The 23,323-nt window shown below is 50.0% G+C and overlaps 1 protein-coding gene across 1 annotated transcript in view; it reads left to right on the top strand.

Moving 5' to 3' along the window:
- TNR (tenascin R) overlaps positions 1-23,323 on the top strand; it is a 58,061-nt gene that overhangs the window by 9,861 nt on the left and 24,877 nt on the right. Inside the window, exons 4-10 of the mRNA XM_054711611.1 lie at positions 3,275-3,390; positions 5,560-5,710; positions 9,923-10,192; positions 15,152-15,337; positions 20,928-21,017; positions 21,975-22,238; positions 22,860-23,129. Of these exons, the coding sequence (XP_054567586.1) occupies positions 3,275-3,390; positions 5,560-5,710; positions 9,923-10,192; positions 15,152-15,337; positions 20,928-21,017; positions 21,975-22,238; positions 22,860-23,129 (1,347 nt within the window). The remainder of the gene's footprint in view (positions 1-3,274; positions 3,391-5,559; positions 5,711-9,922; positions 10,193-15,151; positions 15,338-20,927; positions 21,018-21,974; positions 22,239-22,859; positions 23,130-23,323) is intronic.

Here is a 23,323-nt window from a genome sequence, read left to right as displayed (position 1 = left end):
GTTATGAGAATTCTACAGACTTTAATTCTAGTTAGAGATTAAAACCAAGAGATCTGAAATGGGATATATGATAAGCATTGCTAAATGGTGTGTTATAGATGGTAAGTATATAACATAGTGGGAAAAATCTTCTTTAAGACCTCATCTGGTAACACCCACCTCTCATAGAGAGGTGGCATAATTTCCTGGTGGTCTTTTGTTTAACAAAATATCCTGATAGTCCTTTGTTATTATAAAAGTTGAGGCTCTAGAACAGGGGTGGGGAACGTCCAGCCCAAGGACTGTATAAGGCCTGCAGAATCATTTGGTCTGGCCCTGCCAAGGCATTGGGGGTGAGTTAATTAAACATTTGACTGAATGCAGCAGGCTAATTTTTAGGTTGATAATTTTATATGGCCTGCACATGATGTTATAAATATCCAAATGGCTCTTGGCAGAAAAAAGGTTCCCCACCCCTGCTCTAGAACATAGTTTAGAAATTTCTATGGGGAGGAGAGAGAGAGAGAGAGAGAGAGAGAGAGAGAGAGAGCAAATAAACTGCTCTCCATAAGAAATGGACGTTTTCCTTTTTAATTTATAACAAGGAAAAACTCCTATAGGTGTGTCTCTATATTCTGTATGTTTAGTTCAACACAGACAAATTTTAGAAGATTGCATACCAACTATTAACATAGACTATATTAAGGAGGAGACTGGGAAGGAGTTAGGAAGTCGCTGTTATTTTTTTCTCTTTATACACCTCTGACCTCTTAAATCATCATTTCCAATGCCACTTCCCAACTCTTGGATACCAGCTCAATTCTGACACTACCTGGAGTTAGTGTCAGATCCCACAGGTTTAGACTCGGTCTCAGGGGATGGCCCCCACTTCAGGTCCCAGCTTGTCATCAGTACTTCTGACCCCCTGGCTATAAACTCAGGGGCCCTGTTCCTACAGCCCCTCCTTAGATTTGATAATTAATGATGACAACTCACAGAACTCAGGAAAGTGCTTTACTTACCAACTTACTATAAAAGACACAACTCAGGAGCAGCCAGATGAAGAGATGCGTAAGGCAAGGTATGTAGGGGAGGGGCATGGAGCTTCCATTGCCCCCTCGAGCACCCCACCCTTCCAGCACCTCCATGTGTGTACCCCCTGGAAGCTCTCTGAGCCCCCCATTTTGGGGTTTCTTATGGAGAGTTGATTATGGAGGCATGATTGATTAAGGCATGGAGGTTGGGAGTGTGGCTGAAGGTTCCAACCCTCCCATCATGCCTTGGTTTTTCCAGAGACGGGCTAGCTGGGGGCCTAGCCACCAGTTATCTCATAATCACACAAAAGATCTTATTAGTCCAGAGATTCCAAGTGTTTTAGGGGCAGTGTGCCAGGAACCAGCGACAAAGACCAAATATTTATTTATTTTTAATTTTTATTGTGGAAACTATTACATATGGCCCCTTTTCCCCCCATTGACCTCTTCCAGCCTGTCCCCGCCCCCAACCCTAGGCCCTCACCACCCCATTGTCTGTGTCCATGGGTTATGCATATATGCATAAAAGTTCGTTGGTTGATCTCTTCCCACCCACCCACCCTTCCCTGCCTGCCCTCTGAGGTTCGACAGTCTGTTCCATGCTTCTGTGTCTCTCGGTCTATTTTTGTTCATGATGTCACAGAGATGTTAGCAGTAGCACAGAACCAGAACAAGGGGTGACCATGAACCATAAGCCCTTGGGTCGTAAATGAGACTTATCACCAAATATGAGCTAAGAGATAGGGGCCCATTTTATGTTCGTCTCAAATAACAAGATGGTACTTGGGTAACAAATACTATGAAAGTTCAGAAAATGGGGTGGCCAAAGGAGAAAGAGTTGGGTTGGAGTTCTCAGGATTTGGACTGAGCTTTGAAGGATGCAAGGATAGAGACAGGCAGAGGGGACAGGATTTAAGAAGTCCTCTTGTCCCTTGCTTTTCAGTTGACAAATATCCTATTATCATGTTGGACTCTTGTGAATGATTGTTAATGTGCCTATAATTAGCTCTGTTTCTCTGTTTATATCTGACCTTTTTTTCCCCCCCAATTCCTCTGGTGCCTGAGAACTAGTCTTAAATATCCACAGTGATGGTGGAGAGGCAGGTCCTCAGCTGCGCTGTCCCCACCTTGCCCCGGGATGAGTCACCACAGCGAGCGCCTGGCCCGAGTCCCACGCACATGCCTCTGGTCCTCGTGCGCATGCAGTGATGAGCTTTCCATCTCCTGGGGCGTTTCTTATGCCAAGTCAGGGCATCCCCTCAGGCAAACTCCCAGGTGACAAGGACAAAATCATGTCAAGGCACCTGACGTGCCTTCAAGTGGGCTCAGAATCAGCCCTGCCTTTTAGCCAAGAGACCTGAGGGAGCTTCTACCCAGGAAGGAGGAGAATATCCTGGGAGGGGCAAAGCTGAAAGGGAAGCAGGCTCCCCGCAGAACTGAGAAAAGGCACGCGGGCATATTCCAGGGCTGGTGATGGGAACTGCACAGGGCGAGCATGCTGCCACCTCACTGACCTGTCCATGTGTGTGTCCGTGTGTGTGTCCGTGTGTGCATAGGAAAAGAGGGAGAGAAAGAGAAGAAAATAACGAGGTAAGGGAGGCCACGGTGATGAGGGAGAGAAGAGAGAAATGATAAAGGAACCACTGGAGAAAAGGAGCAGATAGTCAAATAAGAGCAAAAACCCCAGGATCTGCTCTTCTCCCTTGTGTGTGACTTTGCTTTGCTTATGAAATGGACAGTTCAGGCCATCCTGCACTGGGTGGTTTGAGCTAACAAAATATTCTTCCTGCCCATCAGAGGGTCAGGGAAAGCATCCTTGTCTTCGTTCTGCAGTGGGCATGGTCCACACCTCTAGTCAACTCACTGTGCCTCCCTCTTCCTGGGTGTGAAATGGGAACACTCAGCCATTCTATTGCCTCTCTGGAATCCTTAAAGCCGCCCAAGATAGTGTTCAGGTTCTCCAAGAAGGGCATTATGTTAAATGCCAAGACTTACCACATTAGTAAGGGAAGGAAAGTGTGACTTTTGTACGTCAATAATAACATGACTAGAAAGCATAAGCAAGTATTTATTAGATTGGGTTTGTTACGTTTTCATGTATTCCACCAAGACTTGGCACCAGCCCAACCCTGCACCTGGGACCCACTGTGTGTGTGTGATAAGACTGGCATGGGGGGAGCACACCCAGCAAGAGCCCCCGGAGATGCTCTGTGTCCCTGCCCAGGACCCTGTGACACGGTCCCCACATTGTTGTGTTCCAGATCTCTCCACTCCTCAAGGGCTGCGGTTCAAGACCATCACAGAGACCACCGTGGAGGTGCAGTGGGAGCCCTTCTCCTTCTCCTTCGATGGGTGGGAGATCAGCTTCATTCCAAAGGTAACCCCACCTGTCAGCCCGCTACATGGCCTTCTGTCCACACCCTCCATGTGGGATCTGGGACAGCAAGGAGAAGGCACTGGCCCATAGCTCTCTACACCACTGAGGACACAAAGGGATGTTCTGTGGGTGTCTGGGCTGTACGTGTGGTGAGGAAACAACCAGCAAGAATGACCCTGAGCCCAGCATGCTGGCTTGAGGTGACAGAGGATGGATGTGGGAAGCAGCCACCAGCCCCAGCTCTCTGCTCAGAAAGCTCTGGGGTTTCGCAGACTGTGATTAGTGAGTCTGAACACCTTACCTTCTGAGAGCTGGGGTTTCTCTTTAGGACTTAAAAAAGCCACCTGAGCCAGTCACGTGGTCAGCCCCACTTTATTCTGTGCACACAGATGCACCAGAGTCTGCTTGCAAGGCTTCCGTCTCTCACAGTTAAGAGGTGCAACACAAAAACACCTTTCATGACCTATTAATTGAGCAAAAGTTCCCTTAAACAAATTACATCATTCGTCTTTGAGTTAAAAGTATCCCAAGATGTGTTTCTGTTCAGTAAAGTAATATTTTATTTTCTTAATCCTAAAATGAACGTTTCCGCGTTGCCAGCGGTACCTGACTAGTTGTGGTTTTCCAGGGTTTGTTGACCCTACTGATGTTCTTCCTACTGTATCACTCATGGGGATATAATGTTTAATCAGACTCCTTCCCTCTGGCTTCATCTTTCAATGTCAAAGAGCAGTTTTTCTGTCATTCATCAGACTTAATGATACATGACACATTGTTGGCTAATAAGACTGTGATTTCACCATTCTTAGAGACATGAGCTGTTGGAGCTACAAAAGACCTTCAAGTTCACAGAGTAGACCCTTCATTTTACATCCAGTTCCCATAGTTTATAGAGACGGAGACTCTGTGAACTTAAACGTACACAGCTAGTTGGTGGCAGGCTTAATCCAGGAGCCCAGGTGTCCACGGCTCTGTCCACTAATCCAGGAGGCCCCCCCTCTGCCATGTGGATGTAGTCATGTCATAGTGACCTAAATACATCCAAACAGACATTCTGTACAAATATTTTATTATATGTCTTATTTGTGTTCAAATGACCAGTAAAGTATGACAGGTAGATGAGTTTATAATATGCAGAGAATATCACGCCACCTTACTGCTCAGGCAAGAAAAAAAACTGTGCCAGGCTTGCCTGTTTTACATCCAACATGTGACAAGAGGGGCTGGCTAGGGCATGCCAAGGTCAAACTCATGGCCACAGAGAATAACTGTGTGATCTGTGGGTTGGGTCCACTGAGTGGCATGTGTCACACTGATTTCCAAGAGTTTGGCTCTGAGGAACATACAGGGCACTCTGGTAGCATGAAAAGAGACCCAAGAATAGGAGAGAGGGGCAGTGCCACAGAAAAGTCCTCTTGTTCCCTCAATTTCCAGGGACACACATAGAAAATGTATAATAGATGGACAGGTAGGTAGGCAGATAATCAATCTGGGACCCAACGTCATCATGTTGATCTTCCTCATATTCCCTTCTACCATTTTGTCTCCTTCCTCTCTCCTTTGTATTATACTTTGTTCCACACTTCCTTTTTCTCTTCTCTGTACTTATAGTTGGTTGTGTCACTGACTCCTAACACATCTGGGTGAAGAGGAAACAAGACATTGACAAATTTGCACCCTGAGTAACACCATGAGAAACTCTAGACGCAGCAAAATATAACTCTGCCTCATTAAAAATATCTGCAAACATCTTAGTTTGGAAAGTGTGTGTGTGTGTGTGTGTGTGTGTGTGTGTGTACACAGAGCTGTTTACACTCGTACGCAACTCTTCTAAATAGCCAAGGACATGCTCATCAAGATGAATGCTAACTGTAACCATCAACCTTCTCCTCTTTGGCAAAAGCCAAGCTACATCACCACATGGCTAATTTGTATTGGCAAATTCAATAGACTCAGGAAAGGCCAAAGAAATGTTCTTGAAAATTTGCCAGAGCCTCCTAGAGTGGTAGCCTTCTCCCTGAGCCTGGTGAGACTCGTCCCTGGCCCCAGACACTCTGCTGTCCTCGTGGAGGGGAGAGGAGGAGTCCCCATTTTTAAATCACAATTCACAAACAATGGAACACTTTTCTCTCCCAGTGACTCTTGTTTTCTCTCCCTTCCCCGACCCAGAACAATGAAGGAGGAGTCATTGCCCAGCTCCCCAGCGATGTCACATCCTTCAACCAGACAGGACTAAAGCCTGGGGAGGAGTACATTGTCAACGTGGTGGCCCTGAAGGAGCAAGCCCGGAGCCCCCCCACCTCGGCCAGCGTGGCCACTGGTGAGTGCCTCCTGCCTTTTTCCCGAGGCTACCCCTGGGTCACTCATAAGGAAGAACTACACACTTGTCAGAGACGTAGAGACAAAGGGGGCGAGGACATCTCCCAGAGCTGAGAACAGCATTGGTCCTGGAGATGGAGATCCTCTGCCAGATGCTAAGCAGAACCTTTCCTTATTGCAGGCATAGGAATTGGAGAGTTTTCTGTGGGGAAATTCTTTTAAGATGTCCAGTGTGTTTCTCCCAGTCTTACTCATCAAGAGATCTCATTTGTCAGCTCCTAGTATCTGAGCTTTGGAACCTATATGAGATTTAGATAAAGTCATCCAACCCTTCTTAATTCACTTTACAACGATGAATAATAAGAACTCCGTCATTGACTTGACATGAGGATTAAATCAGATAACGCATGGAAAGTAATCTGCACTGTGTTGGTGAGAGTGAGTGCTCAATACCTGGTATATACACATGTACTCAGAGCACACACTTAGACGTGAGAGTGTAGAAAGCATCATTAAAGACCAGGAGTGTAGGTTGGGTCACTGTTCAAGGTGAACTTAAGTTTATTATTTTCTCCCCACAATTCATCTCAATGCAAGATCATTATTTCTAGGTTTGATTCATTCACTGCATCGTGTTTTCCCTTATCATTTCCTTGGCTAACAAAGGCTGTAAATTAGCAATTATAATGCATATGTGTGTGCCCTCACCAAGAACTTTTCAAAAGTTATAAATAGCATCTGGTATCATTTTTGTTCTGATTTTAGAGATGGGAGAATTGAGACTGGAAGGTTAAGCAACTTCCCCTGTGAGTAAATGAGATAGGCGAATATTGGTACAGCTTTATTTTTCATAAACAGAAATTGACACTGAAGAAAGCCAGTCAGGAGTCCAGGGCAAAGGCCAAGTTGGCCAGAACAGGGAGCCACAAGGCTATGTAATGAGACACGTTGCGTTAGTGATTCATGCTTTGTTCATTGGATCCACACTGAGCAGTATCAGGTGCTGAGGCTTATGCGCGATAGAGAAAACACTGGTGAAAAATGTTGTGGAATAGGTTATGTTCCATCAGAGCACTGGGGTTCCATGGCAGCATCCCGAGGCCAGGACCAGGGGACATCCAGGCCTCTGACCACTCTCTCTCCAGGCGCCCCATACCCGCCGACCATGGCAGCTTCACTGTCATCTCTTGTACATTTTGTACAGTCATTTAAGAGTTTGTGCTTTAAGAAGAGCATTCCCCCTCCCAAAAAGAGGCTTTTAAACCAGAGTTCTAGTCCAAATATGTTTTAGAAGAAACTGCACAGCCATGAAGCCTGCAAGTGCTCTGCAGGAATCTCTCCAGATGCCGGGCGGGCTCCACATCTTTGTTCCCTAAGGTTATCTGGAGCCTGAAGTTGACCTTTTCATCGCGTGTGTAGATTCTCCTTTCTGGTGTGGAATGTTCCTTCCTGTGATTGGATAGTAAGAAAGCGTTAGTAGGAAGCAAACGACTATGAGGAGGCAATGGTTCATCAGAGGGCCCAGGACATACAGTTGCAGAATGTTTTTCTTCCAAAGTATAGGGTGTCCCCCAAAAATGTATACCCCCACTTTGAATAATTATAAAGGCAGCATTTATTAAAATACATTTTATTTTCAACATTGAGCCATCAGCTGTTACAGTGTGTATACATTTTGGGGAAAACCCTGTGTTGACAGCACTTACAGAGGTAGTCCAACCCCACCTTAGTCTTCTCCTCAAGCCACATTTTTACATTTGCAGGATTTTTTGGTTTGAAAGTTTCTTAAGAGGAAAATGCAAAGTTCCAGACCTGAAAATGTGTGGTAAAGCTAGGGAGAATTGTTTTTCCAAAAGGAAAACATCCTAGTTAATATTTTGGCATTGTGTTCAGAGTCGTGAAGAACTGGAAAGAAAAATAATTATTCCAGTTTACTTCCTGAGTAGGACCTGTGTTTGTTTAGAATTGAGGGCCCAAGTTGAAAGCAAGCTGACCCCTCCTGGCTGGGATGGGATAGTTCAAGGAAGTGGCCAAGGAAGGGAAGAATCCTAGAGCAGAGCGGCTGCAGAAAGTATGGTTGCTCCCAACCCTGTCTGCTATTTTTAGAAAATGATTGTTTAATTATTTCCTTCTGCTAAGGTCTGACCTACACTAACCCCCTCCTGCGAGGCTCCAAGGCCTCATCAGGCTCTCAGACTGGCTTCTCGCAGGCAGGTCATTTTGGGAATGCAAATTACAAGACCTCCTACAGCTGGAGCACTCAGCTACACAGTCACACTCTCACAGGGACAATGCATTAAGCCTAGGGTTTGGGGGATGGAAAGAGTTGAAGGACAAAAGCCTTACATGGTTATTTGCGTTTCTGTGACATCTTTCTTCCCCAAGAAGGTCCAGTTCATTGAAACACTTCCCCTTCCTTCTCCTACATACAGGGGATCACCCATCCATTCCTCCCATTCATCCAACGCTCATTTCCTCAGTGACTACTATGTTTCAGGCATTATGCCTATACAGCAGCTAGGAGACCATTTTTAAATGGCCCAGCTTATCTAAAACCCCTAAATACAGCAAGCCTAAAACATCTGGATGTGTTCTGTTCAATCACATTGTTACCCCAGATATGAAAAACAAAACTGCATTTTAACTCCAAACAAGGTGGCACCAAAATAGTCTGCCGATTTTTATTTGGGCTGTTTGTTGCTAGACCCCAAATCCTAAGCTGCGTAATAGAGGACAGGACCGGGCTAGACCCAGATAGCGGGTGGGGCGACCAGGGAAAGGCCCAGCTTGGCAAGACTGGGAGGCTCAGGTCGGACTGAGACCATGCCAAGGGAGATGCTCCATCCCAGAGGCAGCAGGAGGTGGTCCAGCGTGGGCAGATGACAAACCAGTCTCAGGGCTCTGGTACTGAGGAGGAAAACTTTCTTAACTAGCTGAGGCAGGAAAGAGAACTTACCAGAAGGACAGTGTCTCATGGAACCCCCAGGGCCAGAAATGCATGGGGGCCTCATGAAAGACTTGAACCGGAAAATGGAAAATTGGGAATGGAGTTATTGTCTCTATCTAGTCGCTCCTCTCTGCTTCTCTCTGTACTTCTGCTCCTAAAACTCTGTCCCCAGTTCCCATGGGGATTCTCTGCAACACCAGCGGGGTGTCCGGTGTCCTGCAACTAAGCTCCATCCTCTCTGCCCAGGGTGAGTGTCGGCCGCCACAGGGCGAGGGCTCAGTCCGCAAGGCTGGCCTCCACTTTAGATGCCAATTGCTCTCATGGTCACACTCAGCTAAGCAGAGTCTCTGGTTCTAATTCCAAACCCTTGAACAGTATTAACAGCAATCAGCTCCAGGCACTGAGTAATTCAAAGCAGGCCTGGTGGCCTTGCAGACATACCATGGGGAGTGAAGACCATTTTCCATTCTCCTCACCAGTCCTTTCTCTCTCAATTTTCCTCCTGTATTCTCTCACCTTCCCCCACACCCATCGTCTAATTCAATGTGAACAGAATGAATGGTGGACCCCCTAGGAAAGCAGCCAGGTTTTTGAGGGTAACACCACCCCCTCAGCTGCTCAGTGCCAGAGTCCAGGGCTCATGAGGGGCTACATGTGACTGCAGTGCCCTTCTGGCTCAGGAATGTGCAAGAGCAGGTGGGGAAATAGCCCACAAGAGACTGGTCCAAAACCGAGGTCCTCTTTTGTCAGAAGAGCACGTTTCCCCAGAAGGCACGTTCCATGTCAACAATGCAAATGCCTGTTGGCTGTCGGTAGCATCTCAGCAGCTGTGTTGACTGCGTTGTTCGCATGGCTGAGCAGGGACATCTTTTGGATACTCGTGATGCCCGTTTGGCAACCGTGTTGGAAATCTCAGGTGTTTAGACGAGGCTGATAATTTCATAGATCTTTCCTCAGAGCTGGGCGCTGGGGCTCACGCCAGAAGCTCAGTTCTCTGTTCAGACAGAAGCAGCCCTGGCCCTCTCAAGCCAGCCAGGATAGAAAAAACTCAACCTGGTGACAGGAGATTCAGGAGAACTGAATTCCGGTGCCAGTTACCGTTTCCAAACTGCATCCTCCGAAAAGAGATGTCTCCTTATGTGCCTCCTTCTCCCCATCTGTGAAATGGGATCATAACACCCATCCCTTCCCTGACGGACCAGGCTGATGTAAGAAGGGAGAGAGCTCGTTTCTCAAACGTCCTTCTGTTTGATCCTTCTCCTGCAGTCATTGACGGGCCCACGCAGATCCTGGTGCGAGATGTCTCCGACACCGTGGCCTTCGTGGAGTGGACCCCCCCTCGAGCCAAAGTCGATTTCATCCTCCTGAAGTATGGCCTGGTGGGCGGGGAAGGCGGGAAGACCACCTTCCGGCTGCAGCCTCCCCTGAGCCAGTACTCAGTGCAGGCCCTGCGTCCCGGCTCCCGCTACCAGGTGAGCGTCAGTGCCGTCCGCGGGACCAACGAGAGCAAAGCCTCCACCACCCAGTTCACGACAGGTAAGGCTGCTGCGGGGCGGAGGTGGGGACAGGATGAGCCAGCGGTGGTACTGTCATGGCAAGAGCGGTATTCGGGGGTGAGAGGACGCGTGCTGGAGCACCCAGGTCACCATGGTCATTGCAAGAAGGAAGTGTGGGGTTTCGGGGCCCCTGGCGACGCTGCATCACAGTGGAGGGCCACGCCGTGCACCCATGGTGGGAGCGTGTGTTCTCATCCCGCCCGTTACCAGCCAGACCTGGGACCTGCTCTAAGTCTCGTCCCATGGCCTCAGCTTTCTTGTTTGTAAACTTTGTTTTGAAGATGGTTACACGTCCATATTACGAGCCCAAATGGCAGTTCGGGGAGAGCTTGGGGAAGGCGCCCCTTTATTGCTGCTTGTAGAGATTGTTGTAATACTTCTGTAAGTCCACCATGACTGCACGGCATGATGGCACCCCCTGGACTTGGGAGAAGCCCCACTGTCCCACTGGAAGGGCCCTTGCCTGAGATCCTGTGTCTGCCATTCGTTTGTCAGTGTGACCTCAAAGGCTAGGGGCAGGCTGGCTCCCTCCCACGGACATTAGGCAGAGTGAAGCGGGTCAGTGTCCCCATCTTGTGATGACCCCGTCCCCTCCACCCCCAAAACTGTCGGGACTCTTAAAGAGCTTCACCAACAGCCGGGAAAGGCCAGGCCTCTAGGGGACCTGCTCCCCGACTCTCTCGGAGCCCATGGCTGGACTCCACCCCACCCCACCCAGGTGCCGATCAGATTTGTTACTGAACACACCGCGGCAACCCAAAATCACTCAGGGCCTCGCGTGCAGAGCAACCTCCACAGGGGCCCTTCGGGTGAATTCAAGGTCAGCCCTTCCTGCCCACCCCACACACACAACACCGCCTGCTCAGGTGCTGGGCTCCCCTGGGCCTCAGTACTGCATTCCTTTCACAACTTAAAACAGGTTTTGTTTGAAACGTGGTTTATTTGTGCTTTGCTCGGATAAGGAGTTCAAAGAGGCAGAAAAGGGGATGAGAGCCCTTGAGCAGCAGATGAAAAGCAAACGCTTGATGTTTAGGTTGACAAGATGGAGGCAGGATTGGCTGGTGGCCCAGAAAAATTCCAATCAAGACGATTACATTCTGCTTCCGGGAAGCGGCCCTGAGTTTCGGTTCATTGCTGCACGATTCTCTGTTGCGGGTTGCCTGGCAGATTGGCAGATGTTAGGAGGCTGCCTTCGCAGTGCGGCCTCAGCCCGCACCTCCAGCCTGCCCCTCTCTGCTCCGGGTGCAGGAGCGTGGGGAGCATGGGGGTAGGGAGAGTGAGCAGCTTTGCCCATAAGCCCTCAGGGCCGGGGGTTGGCAGGTGCCAGTGGAATGATGAGAGTGCCCGGCCCCTCGCGGTATGGCCCTCCGTCATTTCAGAACTCCGCTTAAATTCACATTAGCCAAAGTGCTTTTCCAGGTGATGGCTTCGACACCAGGCGAGCACTAATTGCACAGACAATTAAAACAGCGATTTGCTTCCTGCGCGGTGAGTGGGATATTAGAGCTGCTCAGAAAAAGCAAAGCGCTCAGATGGAACCTCGCCGAGGCCATCGGCGAGAGAGCACCAGCCCGGGGACACTAGAGGCCCATCGCTGCACCTCCCTGCCCCACCGTGGCTCTGGTTCTAGTTTCAAGAAGTTCCTGGGACCCTTTCTGCCTGGGACCCCTCCCTCTGAGCACATCCCGCAAGGCACTGAACGCAGCCACCACGGCGTTTGGCCAACCAGCGGCTACTGCTTTAACTGAATGCACAAACCCCTGTTGAACGCTGTTGTGAGTTGAATTGTGTCCCCTACAAAGATGTGGAAGTCCTGACACTCAGTACCTGTGTATGTGACCTAATTTGGTTGATCGAATAGGAGGAGGTCATTAGGATGGGCCTTATGCCAATATGACTGTGTCCTTGGGAAAGGGGGGAATTTGGACCCAGATGGACACGCATACACGGAGAACGCCATGTGAAGATGAAGGCAGAGAACAAGTCAAAGGTTGCAGGCAAACCAGCAGAGAGAGGCATGGGACAGATTCTCCCTCGCAGCCCTCAGAAGGAAACGACCCTGCCAACGCCCCTCTCAGACCTCTAGTCCATGGGACAAGACACTTCTGTCGTTTCAGCCCCAGGAAACTAACGCAAAAGCCAAGCCCCCACATGGGAGCCACAGCCTGCTCAGCAGTACGAGCACCTGCCACCCTCCCCTCACCCCCAGGACCAGCTGCCTTTAGGCAAAGCTGTTCGATTCCCTGAACCTCCTCCTCCCAGGCATCCTTCAGAGCCCCGCAGCTGGAATATTTAACAAGGCTTTTCTAGCAGCTTTAAGGGAACAGACAAGCCAGAGAACTGCCAGTATTCATCCAGGCACCTCATATACATGCACTGAACACCTACTGGGTGCCAGGCACTGTCCCACGCACCGAGGCTACAGCATAGGCAAGCCAGACAAGGCCCAGGTTCTCGAGTTACATTCCAGTGGGAACACTGGACAAGGAAGAAGAGAAGACACACACGGGCCGTCTCAGCCATGAGTATTATGCTGAGAAGCGAAACGGACGACGGAGAGAAGTTCAGAAACGTCTGTCCAAGGATATAAAGATTTAATCAAGACCTACGTTACCTAAGCCAAGTGAGGCTCCAGGAAGAGCATTCCAGGCAAAAGTAGCAGCTGTGCAAAGGCCCTGAGGCGGGAAGAGCGTGACGTGTCTCAGGGGCAGGAACAGAGGCAGCGCAGCTGGAGCACAGTGAACGAGGGGAAGTGTCACAACGTGATGTCTTCGAGGCAGGGGGCTGATCACACAGGGCCTGCCGGCCACCCTCAGAGTTCCTAATAGGAAGCAAGAGGCAAGATTTCAGCCGGCAATCACTGGGTCTACTTTACGTTTTAGAGACTAGATGTGGCTGCTACCAGAGCCCCAAGCCCCAGGTTCCCCATGGGGCCCCACTGGACATCTGTCTTTGCCTTGCCCCTGGCTTGCTGACAAGTGGCTGGGACCAGCCCAGCACCCAGAGGTCAGGCTTCAAGACCATTTCACTCCACCAGGCTTGACCTCTTCTGACATCGTGGACATTGGAAATGTCTGGTCCCTAATCACAGGCACAGGCCTTAAGGCAAAGCAAACAAAAAGTTTCCAAGGTCTGGGATTTTTGAAGAGCAGGTACAGGACTCAGCCTGAGCCTAAGCCTAAGCTATTTTCACTGCAGTTCCATTCAGCCGGGTCCAGTCCTTCATCCCAGCCTCCCCTCGGGCATGGGACTGAGTGTTGTGGGGTGCAGGGAGGTCCTCCCACATGCCTCTCAGTCCAAGCTCCTCTCTCCACCCCAGTGCTGGAGGAGTAACACAGCATATCGAGAAGGCACAGTTTCTGATGCTAAAGCCACACTGAGCAAGGAAACATTTCTCAGAAAAAGTAGCTGCAAAGACATAAATCTGCCCAAAGTCTCACCGAGTTCCCCTCACGAAACGGAACACTCGTCACCCTGAAGCTGCTCGCAGACAGAGTCATGCACCCATCTTCCCCAGGAGCAGTTGGGGGACGCTGGCCTGGCGTTTGCCAATTGAAGCAGTCTATTCCAGACTTCCTCAAAACTAGCGGCTGGCCCACTGCACCATCCAGTCCACGTCTTGACGACAAGACCTGTTCAGAATGTTTTCAGTGGCTGTTTATCCTGCCAGCGCCTGTTACCCTGCAGTGTGTCAGTGTTCTTTTTGCCACAATAAGCCCGATATGACCAGTCCTGGGAGAGAGAACCAGTCCCCAGGATTGTGGGAGAGATCATAATGGCAATGGTCTCTTTACTGCGCTGGAATTATTGGACCCCAGAGAGCAAGCATAGAGGGTTCCCTGTTGTTGGAACTCAGAAAGCACTTTGGAGGCAACGGGAAGTCCGCCCAAGGGTTTGGACACCGGGTTTTCCACCAGGCCATGTACATCATCTGCATTGTCTAATCTGTACAACAACCTAAAATGCCAGTACTATTAGCCCATTTTACAGATGTGGCCATCAAGGCCCAGTGAGGTGACAAGTAATTGGCAGAGTTGGAGCTCAAACTGAGGCCTGACTCCAAAGCCCACGTTCTGTCCACCACATCACGCGGAACAGAGTTTATTCTTGTATTATTATTAAATCTTGCATATTTTTCCATATAAACAACTGTCAAGCTACTTTTGCCCACCCCTGTATATAGCATTTTCTAACCTGCAAACCTTCCAGCAGCATCTGTGCAGGTAAACCAGGGAGGGCAGCTTCAGAATCTTGCAGTCAACAAGCCTCCTTCCTGTTGGTAGTCAGATGTGATATTGCTCTAGTCCAGTGGTCAGCAAACTGTGGCTCGCGAGCCACATGCGGCTCGTGAGCCGCAGTTTGCCGCTCTGTTGACTAATGAGTTTGCCGACCACTGCTAGACTAACTGTTACCGTGTAGTTGGAAGCTGTGAGGATTAGGCAATTGTGGCATATTGTGTGCAAAGAGGTAAAGGGTAGTATATGACAGTGGTCGGCAAACTCATTAGTCAACAGAGTGGCAAACCGCAGCTCACGAGCCGCAGTTTGCCGACCACTGCTCTAGTCTCGTCCATCTCCCTCACCTGCACGCAGTTTCTCCTACCAGCACTTGTGACAGGTGTCTCTGGTTTTGTCCTGTCAGAGTTTTCCTTACTTCGTTTCAAGCTTATGATGCAAACTGGTTCAGTTTAAATGTCTAGAACGCCGCTGGAAATTCCGAGTGGAAATGGGGGAAAAATAAAGTGTGCTGATATCTAACTCCTAAGTAAACTCTCCAAACTCCCCGGAATGTGTGGTGGCCGCAGGGCAGCCTGGGGTCACTCACACAAGAGGCAGGGTCAGGAGGTGTGGGCTGTCACTGCAAAGCTTGTTCATGTTCAAGATGCATGACAAATGCACCTTATCCTGTGTGATCTGGGTCATGTCTGACTCTTTTTCAGAGATTGATGCCCCCAAGAACCTGCGGGTTGGCTCCCGCACAGCCACCAGCCTGGACCTCGAGTGGGACAACAGTGAGGCGGAGGTTCGGGAGTACAAGGTTGTGTACAGCACCCTGGCGGGCGAGCAGTACCATGAGCTGCTGGTCCCCAAGAGCGTTGGGCCAACCAGCAGAGCCACCCTCACCGGTGAGTGAGCTCGTGTTCACACTCGCACAGCTCTCTTCCCGCCCACCTACACCACAGCCAAATGCCATTGATTTAGTCTCTCACGTCCCTAGCATATCGCGTATGACTCCTGCTCGTCATTGCATGCCGTCGCCTGTCACATCCTGTCTTACATTTCAGGGACGTCCATTGCTCTTGGATAAACACCAAACCTTACAGTTGAGCCCACACGGCCTGCCTGGTTTTCCTGCCACCTTCTCCGGTCTCCCCGTCCTCCCTGGGCTCCAGGCCCCCAGGTGTGCTGCTTTCAGTCCCTCGAGCACCTTTTCCCTCCCCGGGAGCCTGCCTGGTCCCAGGCAGGTCAGGTCCCCTGTCTGCAGCCTCATCTCCCTGGTCACCACTCCCTCCCAGCACCCTGTTTGTCCTGTGCACCGTGCTGGGTGATGCAGTTGTCAGTGTCCACCCTCCACCTAACGCTCTGTGGAAGGTGGACCGTGTTTGCTTCTGCTCGTCATTGGCTCCCAATGTCCAGCACTTACTGAGTTCTAAATAAGCCGTGGATGGATGGATGGGTGGAACTGTAAATGTTCACTGTGGCTGAGAAATAGACAAGAGGCCCGTGATAAGGTGAGAGCCTGGGGGGCCTTATACACCCTGTATAGTGTGGGAGTCACAGAGGGATTTTAAGTAAGGTGATGTAAGGCCTAGATCTGTGCAGCTGCAGCGTGGAGCAGGGGCGAGGGGGGCAAGGGCAGAGGCAGACACTGGTCACGAGGCCGTGCTGGAGTCAATGGCAGGGATGATGGTAGTGTGGACTAGGACGACACCCAAGGTCACCATGATGCCTGGCTGGGCGCATTCCCTGTCCCCATGGAGACGGGGGCCCAGCCAGCGCTCCTCCCGGGCTTCAGACACACCCACCCAGAAGAGCCGACTGGTGGACTCCACTGACAGGTAGACGAAGGGAGCGCGGGGCGCGTTTTACATTCGACGTGCACAGCAGCCTCGGACGAGGGCTGCCACCGCGCCCGCACACAGACGGGAGGCGCAGCAAAGTGCGCACAGTAAACAAGGGCAGTGGAAGCAAAGCTGTTTCCTCCTGAGCTGAAATCCCAGCCGCCTTGCCCAACGAGGCTGGTTAAAGCAAATATAATAAATGCTCTTTCCAGGCAGACGCGCTTCTGAAAACACAGCCAGGAGACGCAAGGATATGCTGACCAAGCAGGTTAATGGGGGTGAATTAGATGTAGCGGGAACAGACCAGCTGGCGGAAGGGCTTTTACCGAGAGCTGGAGACATTCACAAAAACTAAGCTAAACCAAAAAGCTGAAATGATGCAGCAGGGAGCCGGGTCTAAGCACAGCCCATCCCTGCCTACGCCTCAGGCTGACTTGGCAATTAGCAACTTCCAAGGATGATGACTAGTTGTTAGGATGGCGGATACACCACAGAATCATGAGAGAGATAGAGGAGAGCCCAGTCACATCCCCGTCATCATTTCCCTCTACCAGGGGGAAAAAGACTCTGCTTTCATTGACCATCAGTGTTATTCCAGTCACCTTCGCGTAGGTACAGCTCATTTCATCTTCAGAACACCTCCTGAGGGATGTTAGCATCCCCATTTTATGGATGTGGAAACTGAGACTCGGGGCACTTGGAAACTTGCCCAAGTTCACAAAGCCAGCAAGGGGCACAGCTGTGACTCCAAGGCAGTTCCAAGTCCTCATCAAAAGCCTCCCGCTCCGTGCTGCTCCTACTAAAGTAGGATGGGAGGGACAGTCAGCACATCAGTGCTGCAGATTTATAAGGAAAGGAAAAATTATTAACAAGGAGAGGGCTTGCATAGTCGATGTTTTTATTAGAGTTGGGCTGATGAAATTAACCTACAAATATATATTACTCATAATTATCCCAGGGAGTTTGCAGCTGGGGAGATTTATAAAGGCAAATGGCTTTGTGTGACTTAAGAAGAGTTTATAGGCACATAAGGAAACTTATGTCTGTACTTGCTAAGATGCACGTTACAAGGACTATTGGCTCTCCAGCTGCCTTCTGGGGGAGCAGAAGGAAGGACCTTGGCGGAGGGGAGGCAAAATGAGGGAGAAGCCCGCCCCCTTTTTTCTGGTTCTAAACACAGTCATTTGCATTTATAAAAACAAGACCCTGGCCAGGGTGGGAAGGGCACTCCAGGTCACTGCAACAATCCCTCCCTAGGAACTTCAATTCTCCCCGTTCCCACCCTCCCTATCCCCTCATCAAAAAATAATCAGGGCTCCAGGCAGGAGATCCCACTCCCTTTGAGTGCTTTGCTCATCAGCAATGCCCTCCCAGCAGAGCTGCGGGGAATTCAAGGAGATGCCATGTGCGACTCTCTAACAAACTAGTTCATAATAGTGTTCTTGACCATTAGACACTGAAAAATTCCCCGTCAGTGTTTATCCCTCCTTCCGTCCCTCCCTTTCTCCTTATTTTTCTAGATCACCTATTGTTTGCAGCCCAGTGCTTGACATAGTATATGTGCTCAAGAAGTCATTGGTTTCCTTCTTCACCAGATTTTTAAAACCTCATGAAGGGCAAGGGTGTGTCCATTCAGCTCACCCTGGTGCCCCGTCCACAGCTGTGTGGCTGGCACACAAGAGCCTCTCTAACATCTGGCGAGTGAGTGCACTGTGTGCTGCTGGAGTTCAAAGCAGAACAGGTTCGGAGAAGAGTTGAGAACAGCTTCACCTTCCAAGCTGAACAAAGGAGGCTCTGAAAGAGATGGAGGCTGGCGGTTTCTTACAGGGCGAATTTTCTGAGCTATTGGTAAGAAAGGTAACAGAGCCACTGCTATGCTGCCACTTTCAGGAGTCGGATGGAGAGAGAAAGGGAGCATTGATAGAGATGCACTGGATGCGCCGCAGATAGACATTTCCTTCTCGGGCAGAACTGCACTTTACCTGCTGGCAAAGAGCAGCGCTCACTTCCACACAGGAAGAAAGCTGCCGAAAATGAAAGGAAAGCAGCAGGTGGGAACCTACCAAGCCAGCCCCGCTTCCCCGCTCCCCAGACGGGAGGCCAGGAAAGAGATCACTTGAAATTCTGCTCCACGGTTTTCTGGAAGAAGACGATTCCATTGTAAATTATTGAACATTTCATTTAAGCTTCATAAATAAGAAACTCGGATGAAAACATTGCATGTTAGATCTGCTTGGCAGCATGTAATTTCTGTCTTACTTCCTCGACCTGTCACCCTTCATCTGCGTCGGAGAATTTCTACTTCATTATAGGCAATTGAAGGTCTCAATCAGTTGCCTGGGAAAAGTAGTTTATGTCCCAAAGGTAATCTAATTTCTCCAACCAAGGTTGTGCCTGGGACGCGTGACAGAGATAAATGTGTGCTTCGAAGAGGTCTGGGGCATTGCAATCACCCCATCAATCTAGCCAGGGCCTCACTGCCGCCTGGGTTCCCCGAATCTCTGGTTTCATCAGCAAGCCAACAACAGGTGTGCTGAGGACCAGCCTGTACCTGCCTGGGGAACACACTGAAAGAAGAAAGGACCCAGATTCTGGGAATAGTTCTCCAAGCAAGGTAGCAAGAATGTTGGCTACTGTCACGATGAGCCACGCACTGCACTGCATCCACATCAGCTCAATTCATCCCCACAGTGACCCTCTGAGATAGATACTGTTATTCGTCTGCTTCTACAGAAACTGGTGCTCAAAGACATAAAATTATGGAACCAAAATGCCCAGGTGGAGAGTGGCAGACCCGAATATTGAAGGAACTTTGGCGACCTCAAACTCTGTCCGAGTTCACCACTACTAGTGTTGACACTTCCGAGAAAGAACTAAGGATTAGGAAATGGGTGGGGCTGGCTGAGGAAGGGAATAGACTAGGCCAGGCATTCCTGCCGGCGAGCCTGGTCAGCAAGGCCGGGTGGGCTCTGCCCCATCGAGCATGGGGGAGTTTACTGCTCAGCCTGCACTGAAGCCACATGGGGGTGGGTGCAGACCCTCTGACTGCCCCACAGCACTCCCCTTCCATAAACCAGGCCATTTGTTAAGGAAACATCGCCTCAAAATCATTCCTGACACGTCAGGGATCCTGAGGGAGTCAAGGACCGCTGGCCATCACCAGAGCTAGGAAGAAGCTGGGGAGGAGTCTCCGCGCAGAGCCTTTGGAAGGAGCGTGGCCCTGCAAACACCTTGATTTTGGCTCTCTAGCCTCCAGAACACAGAGTACATTTATGTTGTTTTAAGCCATCCAGTGTATGTCCATTTGTCATGGAAGCCCCTGGAAATGAATGCAGATGGGAAAGGCTTGTCATCCCACCATTATTGCAAGGTGGTAGTGAGGATCACACACATGCAAGTGTTCTGAAGAGAATGAATGTTCCATAAATGCAGAAGAGCATGGTCATCTGCCAGGGCTCTGGGGCCCCACACGGGGCCCACAAGGACTAAAACTGGCCAGGGGGTCCCACAGGTGATGATGTGATCTTGCTGCATTTTTTCTACAATCCCAGGCCTAATCAATGAGGGTGAGTTTGATGGCCCCCAAAGATGTCTACATTCTAATTCCTGGCACCTGTGACTATGTCACCTTACATGACAGGAGAGCATTTGTGGATGTGAAGCATTTGCAGGCAGCCTCTAGCAGCTGGAAAAGGCAAAGCCATGGACTCTCCCCTAGAGCCTCAGGCGGAAGAAATGCAGACGATGGAAGCATTTTAGACTGCAGACCTGTGAGCTGTAAAACAATGACTTGTATTGTTCTGGCCATTGGGCTGTTAGAGTAGCCGTAGGAAATTAATATGCCAGTCAAACCAGTTAGTCTGGAAATCAATGTGGGAGAGAATAGAGACCCCAGATGAGTCCAGGTGTCCTGGGAGGCTCCCCCATGATCCTTTGTATTGAACCCCCAAAGGATTTCCCCAGAGAGGTTTACACCCTTTAGTTAGGCAGTTTTTATAATTTTTTCTATCTTCTCAGGTCCCCAGGGATCATCCTAGAATTGGATCCATATTCTGGGGCCTGAATTATCAACCTTGGGAGGGAATCCACAGCAGCAGGGCTCCTGTGTGCCCCTGCATTAGAGGCCTGACAGCCCTGTGCTCAGAGAGAAAGACCCCCATTGTCACTCTCTAGAACAGACCAGAAGGCCCTGTGGCCTCAGTCACTATACAAACCTCATGTACAACAGCCAAGAAAAACTTTAAAGGGCTATGTCCACACAGTCCCTCTAGAGGACACACTCCCGCATTCCACAGTTTAAGCAAGAAAGCTCTTCACCAGTTGTCATCAACCTGAGACTCTAAGTACCACGGAGAGACCTTCCACAGGAGAGCACACTCCCACACTCACTGACGAGGGGAGCCTGCCTTCCAAGGAGACCAACAGCAAAAAGGAAGCTCTGCACTGACCAGTTAGTCCATCCTGTTGACTTGGCTTGGCTCTCCCAAGTGGTGAAATTGGGATTTCCTGATAGGTAAAATTAGGGCGGGTTCAGGAAGGACTAAGCACAAGATCTGAACATGAGTCTAAGATAATTGGCTTCCCTCTTTTTCATCCTTCCTCCCCACCCTTGACACACACACAGAATAACGTTTGTTTCTACATCTACCAATAGATCTGATACCCGGCACTGAGTACGGATTTGGAATATCTGCTGTCATGGACACACTGCAAAGCATACCAGCCACCATGAACGCCAGGACGGGTGAGTAGGAATTGGTACAGAATAAGACCAGGCCCCTGTAATCCCAAGGGGCCACGAGGTTTGTCCTGGCAAAGATTGGTGAGAGGCAATGCTCCCCCATGAGCAGGTCCCTGGGCAACAGCTGTCAGCCTAAAAACAATCACCTCCTGAAAGTCTCTGCCTCCCCCTGACATCTGACATCCAGGATGGAGTACAGGTCTGTGCATGGCCCTCCGTAGTCTAAGGAGCGGTCCAGAGCAGAGGTGGAAAATTTCAAATAAGTCGGTACCACAGCAGAAAGATCCATATTTCTTCTGGACCACCCCACAGCAGGCAGAATGTGGTATCCCTTAATGTACTACAGGAGACCTCAGAAAGACCTGAGAGGTGAAGGTCTAGACTTTGAAATAACCCATGAAATCTAAGGGCAATGGAAAAGTCCATACAAGATCCTGACTACTCTTGATCCACCACTTTTACTTCCAAGTCCCAGGTAAATTTCAGAGTCTCTCTAGTATCTTAGGTACAAACCGTGGGCTGAGCATAGACAACCTCTCTAGAGAACTACGTGGGTCACCAGGAGGCCTCAGATCTAATTGCCTGCACACCCATGGCCACATCAGTCAGAATGGCCTCAGGAACAGAGATGGCCACTGTTGCCAGGAATGGTACAGCCCTACCTGTGGCTCTTGTTTTGCCCTGATCAGCTTACTAAGAAAGACTGAGAGACAATGAATTTGCGGAGCTTGAAAATCAGCAGCCAGCTGACAATGCCCTTCTTCAATCCGTTTGCCAAGCCCCCAGCCATCTTTCAAAGGGAAGGTGTCTAACAAAATGTGAGCTAAGTGTCAGCAAGGACAAGCTATCCTCATGGCCAGCAGGGCTGCTGATAGTGTAGAAGTCCACAGTGGGGTCGGGGATGATTCCAACAAATACTGGCCCTCCTGTGTGAAATCGGCTCCTAATATTTATCCTCAGAACTTGACAGTCCGCGAGACCTCATGGTGACAGCCTCCTCTGAGACCTCCATCTCCCTCATCTGGACCAAGGCCAGTGGCCCCATTGACCACTACCGAATTACCTTTACCCCATCCTCCGGGATCGCCTCAGAAGTCACTGTGCCCAAGGACAGGACCTGGTACACACTGACTGATCTAGAGCCCGGGGCAGAGTACATCATTTCCATCACCGCTGAGAGGGGTCGGCAGCAGAGCTTGGAGTCCACCGTGGATGCCTTCACAGGTACCAGGGCAGCAGCAGCCCAGCTGCACTCAGGGATCCACGGGTCTTAGTGTGAGCAGGTCACCAGGCAACCCACTCTTCCAGAGCCTGATTTCATATAGAGGAAGGCAGAATGTGGGTAAAGAAAGAACAGGTAGAGGAGACACTAATAAATCATCAAGAGGGAATGGTTTGAAGTAAAGGAGAGAGGTGAGCAAAGCCACCTGCATGTCAGAAAATTTGTGTCTGATTTCATAGCCCAGACAGAGTGGCTGATTCTGTCTCTTTCCTCGCCTGCAGTAAATCAGTGGGTGATCAGAAGACCTATGGGATAATGTTAAATCCCTTCCAGGAGTTTAAATCGAGGTTTTAAATCCTGGATCTTATTATGGAATAACTCAGAGGTGTAATGCTGGTCTACCCTTCATTTTTCAGTCTAGGCTTGGAGAAAGGAGTGTGGACAGGACTGGAGCATGTGGAGGTGGAACCTCTGGCGCAGCAGGAAAAGGCGTGGAAATTAATAAGAAAATAAATTTTCTTATTAGCAAGGAAAGCAGATCCCTTCGGTCAGATAGCTCCTCTAGCCAGGTGGCCCCCCTACCTCACCTGTGTTTCAGAACCGCCCATCTCTCTGCTTTGCAGGCTTCCGCCCCATCTCGCATTTGCACTTCTCTCACGTGACCTCCTCCAGCGTGAACATCACCTGGAGTGACCCATCCCCTCCAGCAGACAGACTCATCCTGAACTACAGCCCCCGGGATGAAGAGGAAGAGATGACGGAGGTCTCCCTGGATGCCACCAAGAGGCACGCTGTCCTGATGGGCCTGCAGCCAGCCACCGAGTACATCGTGAACCTGGTGGCCGTCCACGGCACAGTGACCTCTGAGCCCATCGTGGGCTCCATCACCACAGGTGAGGCTGCAGGACTTGACAGAAGGTGGTGACAGTAGCTTTTGACAAGTTAACAAAATTTACCAAGTGAAACACCCAAGGATCAGGAGACTGCCTCATTCGGCTAAAGAGGGTCTGTGAGCTGTTGTGGAAAAGCCACTTCTTCGTTGTTGCATAAAATGCAAAAAGGGGAAACTCCCGTTTAGAAGGTAGGA

The sequence above is a fragment of the Eptesicus fuscus genome, chromosome 22, assembly GCF_027574615.1.
Source record: "Eptesicus fuscus isolate TK198812 chromosome 22, DD_ASM_mEF_20220401, whole genome shotgun sequence".
Lineage (NCBI taxonomy): Eukaryota > Metazoa > Chordata > Mammalia > Chiroptera > Vespertilionidae > Eptesicus > Eptesicus fuscus.
The sequence above is the reverse complement of the archived record's forward strand: the minus strand, read 5'-3'. Positions and strand labels throughout refer to the sequence as shown.